This window comes from Solanum lycopersicum, chromosome 5 (assembly GCF_036512215.1).
Source record: "Solanum lycopersicum chromosome 5, SLM_r2.1".
NCBI lineage: Eukaryota > Viridiplantae > Streptophyta > Magnoliopsida > Solanales > Solanaceae > Solanum > Solanum lycopersicum.
Window position 1 is genome coordinate 43,873,877 of NC_090804.1, and position 10,995 is coordinate 43,884,871.

General features: G+C 33.9%; 1 protein-coding gene across 1 annotated transcript; it reads left to right on the forward strand.

Annotated features, from left to right (window-relative positions):
- The first annotated feature begins 3,219 nt into the window (after positions 1-3,219).
- Positions 3,220-8,695, forward strand: LOC101264931 (AP-4 complex subunit sigma). Its single transcript, XM_004239276.5, has 4 exons — positions 3,220-3,564; positions 3,810-3,896; positions 8,225-8,293; positions 8,386-8,695. Exons 1-4 carry the CDS (start codon positions 3,424-3,426, stop codon positions 8,518-8,520), a joined length of 432 nt encoding a protein of 143 aa, XP_004239324.1. The 5' UTR covers positions 3,220-3,423; the 3' UTR covers positions 8,521-8,695.
- Positions 8,696-10,995: the final 2,300 nt, after the last annotated feature.

A 10,995-nucleotide genomic window follows, 5' to 3' on the forward strand; every position in this document is an offset into this window, starting at 1 on the left:
TTTTACCTCATTATTCGCCTATGGTTCCCACAACCCTAGTTATGGAGTTTAGTTACCCATAGTCATAATCACAATATTCAAATATATGATATAAGAATTCATGCACTTACTTCAATGAGAAAGAGTAAAATCCAAAAGTTCGCTTGATTAATCAACAAAAATCACCAACAATTAATTACTGAAATTAATTGAAGAACAAAGAGTCTAACAAAGAGTCTAAAAATAATCAAGGGTCTAACAATAATCAAGGGCCTAACCAAATAATCCGGAGTCTAACCTCAAAAATGAGATTTTTCGAACTATTTATAAAAAAAATAAAAACTAATTACATAAGGACTCTATTTGCTGGAAATCTGTCAAAACGCGGCTGGATCGACGGACAACGCGATGGATCGTCGTGGTCACGACGGACCGTCATGGACTCCGTCGTCCCATACTTGATGCAATTCTTCTTCTGCTTCTCTCTTCATCACCCTCAATGGCAGGTATGATGGATCGTCACAGGCATAACGGTCCGTCGAGGGTCTCCGTTCCAAAACACTTGAACTCTTGGAATATGGGTATTGGGACTACTTCTCTGAACTTCATGACGAACCGTAATGGATACGAAGGTCCGTCATGCATTCCGTAACCCCACACTTGGTCATACTTCCTCATCTTCCTTCAGCAGCTGCACTATGCTGACACCTACGGACCATCACGAGCATGACGGACCGTCACAAGCTCCGTAGGTGGTCTCTTCTGCATTTTTTCGCTCAAAAACCTCTGCATTCATCTTTGGACAGATTTCCTGCAAATAAGGAGAAACTTATATAAAAATTAGCACAAAAAGGCTTTTAACACACTAAACTTAAGGAAAAAGTATTAATAATACCGTGAAACCACGGTATATCATCCATGAACAATCATTTTCGTGTCAACAATTTCGTACACCAAAGGCAATGTGCAACCTTAACATAGAAACACAAAACAATATAGTTTAAATAACGTCTTACTATTGAGTTAATAAATAAATAAATTCATAACAAGATGTCATACCTGCTCCTTCGAGTGTACTAGCAGATACAAATGTCCCTCGATAAGCTCCACTAAGATGTGAAGCATCAACAACAACAACTAGCCTACAGAACTCAAATCCTCTCTTATTGACCTTAATGATATGAAAAGATACATAAATTTGTTGTATTCAGACTTATGCATCCTTACATATGAATTTGGATACACAGTTTCTAACATATATATGTATCTTGACATATTTTCTATATCTATCAGCAGGTTTACCTCTTATAATTTCCAATGCATGCTCTTTAGTCCGTCATGCTTACTAATAAGAAATCTAAACGCCATACATTTCCCTAATATCCTCAATTATATCGTTCAAAGTATATTTTCTTTTATGATTCTATTTTGAAGTTGTCACACCAATAACAAACCCAACAGTAGCTTGTACTTACTTAATACCGTATTTCTCAATGGACATGTATGTTCACTATTAAAGTATCTCACTATGAATGTCTCTGAATTCTTTCTAACAGAGCCCTTCAATTTCCAACTAGAATAATCTGAATAAAAAACTAATACGTAGTTGCAATTACATAACATATATATGTTATTTGATCAGGTTGATTGTACTAATACATAAATAAAAATAAAATTACATTGCGATACATTATTTCAATTACAAGATAGAACTGATACTTTCATAAATAAATGTATCACATCATGATACTTTATTATGTAATTATCACAAATTTACTCTTAAACATTTTTCATCTACCTTTATTCATTTATACATTAATAACCAGAAAAACATCAAAATGAACAAGATACATTCTACATACAACTACACGTAACATGTAATATTAGTGTATCATGGTAAACATATTACAAACAAGATATATATTATTAGGAACATTATCATATAATTGTATAATATACCTTTTGTTATCAGTTCTTTTAACTTTAAAAGTGAAGCCTTTCTTTATTTGTAATTTTCCGTTACCACCTTTAGAGTTGCATTATCTTTGTACATTTGCTTCTCTTCCACAACAGAAATATTGGTATCTGATATAAAATTTTTCACCTCTATTTCTGGTAGGTAATATGCATACCAATTTTTGATTCAACAGTGCTTAGAGTCGTTGCGTCTTTTTTTTCCACCCTCAACACACACGATTGCACCTTTTGTTGCATCATAATTTAGTATCTCTTCAACACATTTATCTAATGTATCAATGTATAGAGGATAGATTCCGAATTCCACCTCATATTTCTTAATTTCTATGTACAATTTCAACCCCATATCAATACGAATACACAATGAAGACGAATTACCTTTAACAACATATCTAATCTCGATATTTTTTTTCGATTCATCAATACCCAACTCAGCCGCAATTGCTGAAATAAGATTCATGAATGAAATATTTTTCCAACCACTATCTCGTCACTTTTGTATCGCTCGTATATAACATCACTTTACCATGTTCTAGAATGTCTTAACAAGATAGAAATATTCATTTTTGAATCTTCACATATTGCGTTTCAGAATTTTTTACACAAACTTTACGTTTTTTTTCGAAGAACAATGTGAAGGTTTCACAATTTGAAATTTACTACCCTAAATCCGTTAGAGGTTTATGCAGATTGAACGCTAAGGGCCCGTTTGGATGGGCTTAATAAAAGCAGCTTTAAAAAAGTACTTTTGAAAGTGCTGAAACTTATTTTTAAAATAAGCAGTTATGCGTTTGGACAAAAGTGCTGAAGTTGTTATGTCAAACGTGAAAAGGGAAAAATAGAAGAAAGAAATGTTAGGGTTATATGGGTAATTTGGAGATTGTATAAAAATATTAAGGGAAAAAACATAAAAATGTGGTCAACTTAAAACAGCTTATAAGCTTAAAAAAAAAGCACCCTTACCCCAGCTTTTAACTTTTGGCTTAAAATAAGTTTTTTTAACTTAAAATAAACTATTTTGAGTATTGCCAAACAGTTAAATAAGTCAAAAACCAGCTTTTAAGTCAGTTTGACCAACTTTTAAGCTGAGCCAAACAGGCTCTAAATTTGTTAAACGTCCGCTTGAAACATGGGATAAATATAATTCCTTTTTTTTATGCTTCGCTCTAATTTAAATAACATTATTTAATATTAACTATCCAAATTAATATAAAAAAGAATTTTTAATAAATAGTGAAAGAATAGAGATAAAAAATAATTGGTCCCTTACACGATCCTTACACGATTGATTTACCTAATTTTTACAATAATTTTTACTCACTTTAGGTATATTTTTGATTTAAAGTGGAGTAGAAATTGTACATAAATTGGATATTTAAAATTAAACCCTAAAGAGAAAACCTAATCGATTAGAAGATTGAACATTGAAGACCGGAGATTGAAGATCGAAGATTGGATCAGGTAATCATGGGGATCAGATTCATACTAATGGTGAATAAGCAAGGACAAACCCGTCTTGCCCAGTATTACGAATACCTTACTCTTGAAGAAAGACGTGCCCTTGAGGGTGAAATTGTACGCAAATGCCTTGCCCGCAACGAACAACAGGTTATCAATTTTGCACTCTCATGGCTCTTTCAATTCTTAGTTTTTCTATGTTCAAACGTTGTAATAGTTCTGTAGAATAGAGAATGAAATGAAATTACATGACTGATCCCTTTAAAATAGTTTACTAGTAACTTTTTCTAAGCTTATTATTTCTGTGTAAAATTCTTTTTTTCTTTATTGTGAATGTGCATAACATGTTCTCATTCTGTTCCAATCTTTCTTGTTGATCCTGCATTTCAAAACAGTGTTCATTTGTGGAGCATCGTACCTACAAAATTGTCTATAGGCGATATGCGTCACTCTTTTTCCTAGTTGGAGTTGATAATGAAGAAGTAAGTTATACTTCCTGCTTTTTTATTTACAATTTAGCTAACCCCTCTTTGCTTACCATTCAATTACATCTGATTTAACATATTTCTGTTCGTATTTTATGTTTTGAACTAGTGTTGGTTGATCCCCCCTCTTTTCATGACAATATCCTGTCATGTCAACGCAGAAGCGTCTTTTGTTTATCACCATGACGTAATTCTGTGACCTGAAAGTTTCTTAATTTTTCATATCTATAGTTAGAAAAATATCTTAAATTTATGTGTGAACCTACCTCCCACACTGCTGGTACTTGGTATGCTTCTATCAACTATGGAGAACTCTAGAAGACTAGGATAACTATGGAGTATAAGTCGTGCAGTCCAGATCAGTATTTGTCTTGTTCTTTTGATATAGGCCAAGAACATTTTTTAATTACCGAGATGTTCCCCTAGATGTCCACTGGCTATTAAGCTTCATCTGGGAATTGTTTGTTTTTGTTTTAAGGTGGGCCACTCAAAAATAGATGTTGACTATAAAAAATACTCCCGCACACGATAATCGAGGTTTATCTTTCTCTCCTTTTTGCTAGCTCAACAACCACTTTTCTGGCAACTTTGCTGTAGGAAATTCAGTTTGATCCTCAATCATTCGTCAGTGATTGATCAGAAACTTAGTCTGTATTCAACATGGGGATGGTAAAATTTATTTTAACCCAGGGTTATAATCTGATGACATCAGAAGGACAATTTCAGCATTGAAATCTGCTTAGAAGAGTCACTTTGAGCCTTAAAGTCATAAGGTGGATTGTTTATATTCTTAACACGACCACAAAGGGCCAGGGTATGTCGATCATACGATGGAAAATAGAAGATTTCCATGCAGAGATGTACTGTACATTGAAATACAATAAATATCGAAGTTACATCAGCATTATTGCTATACAAGGAAAAAACAGATCAAAAACCATCATCCTACAGTTAAAGCAGGGAGGGAAAAGATTGCATTAAGGATAGAAAGATTCACTAACGTGTCAAACATAAAGAAAAAGAAAGCTGTAATTTCAACCATCAACTCCTTTCTTGCTGAAGTAGTCAGGGCCAACAAATGGATGACTACATAAACCTAAACATTGCCAATCAAACTCCAGAATCATTATCTCTGGTAGCTCCAAATTAATATGCAGGGATTTTCTTTGGAGATTTAATGTTAGTAGATTCCATGCGTCTTTGTAGGACATTCCACCTCTAAATGACGTCCAAAGATGGGTCACCTTTGTATAGGAATCTGCACATGAAGTTAATACTTATGAGATGAACGATTTCTATTTGATGATTGAACTTTTGACAAGATAAATTATCGAACATGTCCTTACAAGTGAATGGTGCTGGAAGTATGTGAAGCTACTCCTTGATTGGTGGTCTCCCATAGTGAGATGTAGTCCAAAACCTGTGGAAAGAAACTACATATGGATTCGGCCCTTATGGATGTTAAAGTTATGGTCCCAAAAGGTTTCCAAAGTAATTCGTAGTTTTGTGGTAGTTGAATTGAAACAAAAGAAAAAACCAGTATGAAGAATCATATGCGTTGGGTTAGGGATGCATATCAGTTGGTTCGGTTCACTTTTGAAGTTTATCTGTTTGACATGATAGCCAATATAAATGTAACTATTAATCAACTATTAGGTTATCGGTTAACCCGTTAAGAACCAGTGTAAACTGCAAAATCAATACTGATAAACCAATAACTTTTTTTTTGATTCGCTTATTGGTTTTGGTTCGGTTTTGAATAGTCCTAGTTGGGCCAGAATTAAAGTGAAGGGAGACAAAGAAACTTCCCAAACAAAAGTAGAAGCAGAAAGTGATGGATATGCTTACACCATCCCTATTTGCTGTGAGATTTCAGCATGGGTGGAAATTAGTAACCTAATTGGTGGTAGTTTCCTAGTACTACCCGTGGAAATAGGGCAAGTACATCTACCTAACTGATGGCTATGAGACTATATCTCTGAATGAAGAGGAAGTATTGTTGAAAGAAAATCCCATGAAAATGACTTCTTTTTCCCACCGTCAGTTCGTGTTCGAACTTCCCTCGAGACAAGAGGCAGCTACAGTTAAGGATGACGAATGGTTTTGGAATGGCCGGAGGCTAACCGTAAACTGGGGGTCTCGATTATGGGTACGAAGTAAGCTAACCAGACTTCAGCTTATGTTTGGATCAAAGTATTTGGGGTCCTGCTTCATGCTTCAACAATTTTGAAGTTAGAAGTTAGGAATTTTGCCTAAGTTGAAACAATTTCTTGGAGGCAAAAGTCCAGATGTTTGTGGCTTAAGTATGGAGACAGAAACACAGTATTTTCAAGCAATGGCCAACTCTCATGGGAGATATGACAACATAGATAAACTGAAGGCGGGGGGATGGAAATAATTGAAGACAAAGTGCAAATAAAGGAGGAGGTACTACCAGAATCTTTACACTCAAAATAAAGCTTAGAGGCCTACTGCCAATTTTGAAGATGTGCCTAACTTTTTTGATTTTTTCTTTTTTTTTTTGAGAATTATGTGCTCAACTTATCAGGCGATGATATAGATATGCTTGAATAAAACATTTGGTGAGGAGAAAGTTCACATCAACATTTAGTCCCACGCTCTTGACAAAGCCGTAGGATCTGATGGTTTCACTATTTTGTTTTAAAGAACATGAACTTTTTTCAAGCCAGAAGTGGTGGGAGCTCTCATAGATTTCCATCAGACTTGCCATACTGTTAAATCAGCAATACCAACTTATATTGCACTGATATTTAAAAGGAAAGGAGCTGTGGAATTAAAACACTATAAGGCCAATTAGCTTCATCGGCAGTATGTATAAGACTGTGTTTAAGCTTTTGGATGGATGACTTAAGAGGATTATTGACAAGCTTGTTTCAACACATCAGAACGTCTTCACAAAACACAAGCAAATAATAGATGCAACTTTGATAGTAAACGAAGTGCTAGATTAGAGGGTTAAAAGTGGTGAACCTTGACTTTGAGAAGACATTTGATCAGCTCAATTGGTCTTACCTTATTCCTATCCTAAGGAAGGTGGATAAGATGGATCAAATTTAGTATTTCAATGATGAAACACTTGGTTATTGTGCATAGAGGACCAATGGGATTTTTCTCTACTCAAAAAGGAATCAGACAAGGGTGTCCCTTCTCTCCCTTTCTGTTTATTATAGGATGATGAATCAGTCTAATCAGCAGATTGACAATTGGCCTTGGAAGCATACTTAAAGAACTGATATACCACACAAAGTAGCTTGTTTTGTGTGGTTCTTGGCTCTTAACCTGAAAGGCATATCCTGGATCATGCCTGGTAAGATTATAGCAGCTTTACAAAGTTGGTTGGAAGTAGGATCCATGGCAAAGAACAGAAGTTGATGGAAAATTGTCCTTGCTTGCATCCGGTGGATGATTTCAAGATGTTTTGAAAATATATATAGTATGTAGAAGATCAAACTGAATTCTGTTCTGCTATTATGTTTTTGGTCTAAACAGATATATTCAGATGACGCTGATTGTATTATTAATGTTCTAGAGTCAATATAGAGGTAGATCATCAGTATACCTTCTGGAGTACAATTGAAACTTGGTTGTAGTACAACCCATATATTGTTAACCCACTTATACACATATATACTTAATAGTTACCAGTTTCAAAAACGAAGGGCCATATACACATATATATACAATAGTTACCAGTTACTTGTTCTTTCATTGTATAGTGACTAGACAACTTTAGAACACATTTCTAGCTCTAGCATTAGCAGGGAAACACTGGGTTGTGCCAAACAATACAAGAAAAAGCTGTCATGCTAGAATAAAATTAAAAGACCTTCAAGTTGGAAAAAGTAGAGGAATTCGATCCTTGCATGCATATGGTAAATTGTATGAAAATTAGGGACTCATGACTTTTAAGTCAAAGTTAATTCCTTTCAGAAGATAAAATTGAACTGCTTGCTTCTACAAAAGACTCAGAAGCTAACACTATATGTTCTTTGATTACTGTAAGAAATAATTTTTTTGCTGTATATTTTTTGGATCATGCCCCTGTGATTACAACTGCTGTGCTTTGAATATATAAAATTTGTTACCATCTGAAGAAAACATCATCTCGTTATGTCTTGTTTGTAAAATCTTTTATATTTCTGTATTAATCTGTTTAGGTTGGAATTTTGAGTTCATGCACAGCAGGCCTTCAGGGGGAGGATTATTGGGTCAAAACTTTGTTGATATGTAGGTCCAATAATAGCTAGTTAAGATTATTGTTTTGGTTTGCATTTTCATCATTTATCTCCTATTCCATTTGGCAGAATGAATTAGCTATTTTGGAATTCATTCACCTCTTAGTTGAAACTATGGATCGTCATTTTGGCAATGTGGTAAGTTTGTCATGAAATAAGTTGATTATTTTTTGGAAGTCAGTAAGGATGTTTTGCTTACTGTTTTATTAATTAATTTTCTAATTCAATAGTGTGAGCTAGATATCATGTTTCATCTTGAGAAAGCGCACTTCATGCTGGAGGAAATGGTAATGAATGGGTGTATTGTTGAGACAAGCAAGGCGAATATTTTGACTCCAATCCAACTAATGGACAAAGCATCATAAGAATTCACAAAAGGTTTCGAAGCATCACGGTGAACCATTTGTTTTGTGAAGTGTTTGTATGAGGAAAACAATCTTTATTTCCATTACAATGCTATGCATCTGCTTTGACAACATGTAAGGAGGATTTTATTGCTTTGGTTATTTTACTTGTTTGACTTGGGAGTTTTTGATAGTATGCTGCTTGCTGGTTGTTGCTTCTTTTTTTTTTTTTTGGGTCTTTCAAGTGTTTATTTTACAAGCTGGCTTGAAGGCAGTTCAAAATTTTTCTGCTCCTTGAACTCATGGTTGTTTATTAGTTTGGCACCAATCATAATAACTAACTGTAAAATTTTTGAGAGAAGACAAATACACTTGGCCGCTCAAAGATGGTTTAAGCATCGTATTTTGGATGCCTTGCAGAATTCCTCAACAATAATTTGAGTCATGGAAAACATTGTCTATATTTTGGTTGAATATAATTACTAGTTGGATCGCCAGGAGTTTATGAGGGGATATTTCTTAAGGTGTTCATTTATTTATTTTTTCATTTTATTGTTGATAGATATACTAGTGAAAGGAGACCATTTAGCTCCTAATAAATCTTTTACAGTAGTTTTGCAATTGTGTACAAATGCACACACAGGTTTACGCGGGAGTTCAGATATTGTAATCACATGGACTTGTAAAATTGATAGTCTAATTGGAATTCTTATTTCAACTATTCCTACAAACAAATAATTCTTGAGTTTTTATTATCCTAAAGTTAACTAAGAAAACAGTAAAACTTGTCATATTTATTTACCTGAGTTATTTGTTACATTTTCATTACTTATTGAGCATCTTGCCACAAACTCTAAGACTACTCAACTATTTTTGACGTTTACATCATATGATAATGAAGTGCTTTTAAAATTCTGTATGTATGAACTAAGCAAGTCTAAAGGGTATATTACTATCCTTATTAGCGAATCAATTTCCTTTACCAATAAGGTTCACAAACAAGTTCTACTTATTATGCCCAATTGTTATCTTTTTAAAGTTCAATTAACGAACCACTAATAATATTTGACAGTTGGCTAAAAATAAAATGATTCAAACCAAGAAGAATTAAATAACTCAAAGATGAAAAATTCAATATTTATAAGCGATTGTTAAAATGTCAATCAAGTCAATGGCAAAACCCTAAAAATATGCAGTGTAGCTACTCATGATTCTCATAAGATGATATGAACCATGTGGTTACAAGAAATATTGAAAAGTAATCTGTTGTGCTTCAAAAATCATGTAAAAGACCAATTTATATCGGCAAGTATAGACGGTAAAATTCGATTAAAAAATATAATAATCAAGACTGAAATATATCACAAAACCCAGGTATTTGATTTCAATATATGAGTGATATAATTTCTATGAATTTGTTGAATCTTGTTTTCAAATATTTAATGGTCTTTGACCTTGATTTTTAATCTGGATGAACTTGTTCTTCATTTGTTGCTGAATTCAAGGGGTCTTTGAGCTTAATCTTGAATCTTTCTCTTGATCTCTAGAACTTGCAAAAAAAAGTTTCAGTGCTTGAACGCTTGTAGAAAAAATTGCAGTGTTTGATCCACGAGCTTTCTTTGAGTTCTTGTTAGAATTTGGGTGAATTTTTTGAATGATGAGGATCCCTATTTATAGTTGTTGAATGAAGGAGGTGTAATGAAGAAAAGTTTCTTTCGGTCAATCATGGTTAAGTGACATGATAATATTTGATTTGCCTGAATATGTCACTTGCACACATGTGACGCAATATTAGATTTTTTATTTGGCTAGGCATGTTATGTCATTTTGACATGTGACGTGATCCTATTGACTTCTATATTTGACTTGATATGTCACGGTATCTCACTCCATTCTTATTAGCAAACCAACTTTAATCAAGAGAAAATTGGCCTTCTTCATTTTTGACATTTCCATATTTTGAAATAGTTTGCTAATCCAGTGCTTTGTTTGTAGAGACAATCTTTCTAGAGAAGCAGACTTCCTGAAACACCTAGCGTGAGTCCTTATGTTCGAGTGCATTTTTTTGCCTTTCCATTGAAGCAATTCCCTATCTTGGTGGCGGTTAAGCTTCTCGATAAAAACTCTAAAGTTTTTTTTCTTTTTATAGAGTTACTTTATTTTTCGATAAAGTAAATTTACTTGTTAAAAGTTAGTCTATTTTCGATAAAGTGAATGCGTGAATTATTGTTCTCACACTCACAAACTTGGCTATGTTTGTGCGCTTACAACACTATGTAATGATTTACGTGATTACCCAAGTCTGCAATTCACCTTCCCTCCCTAAGCCATCGCTTTCCCTTGTCAGTCACTCGCACAAGGGTAGGTCTCGAGCAATAGTTGCTGACGAAGAATAAGATAATGAAGCAAATTGGAATCTGCCCTCATCCGTGGTGACGATCGTTGTAGTATGAGTATGAGAGAGCGATTCAACATTATCTTCGAAAAAAGCAAAAG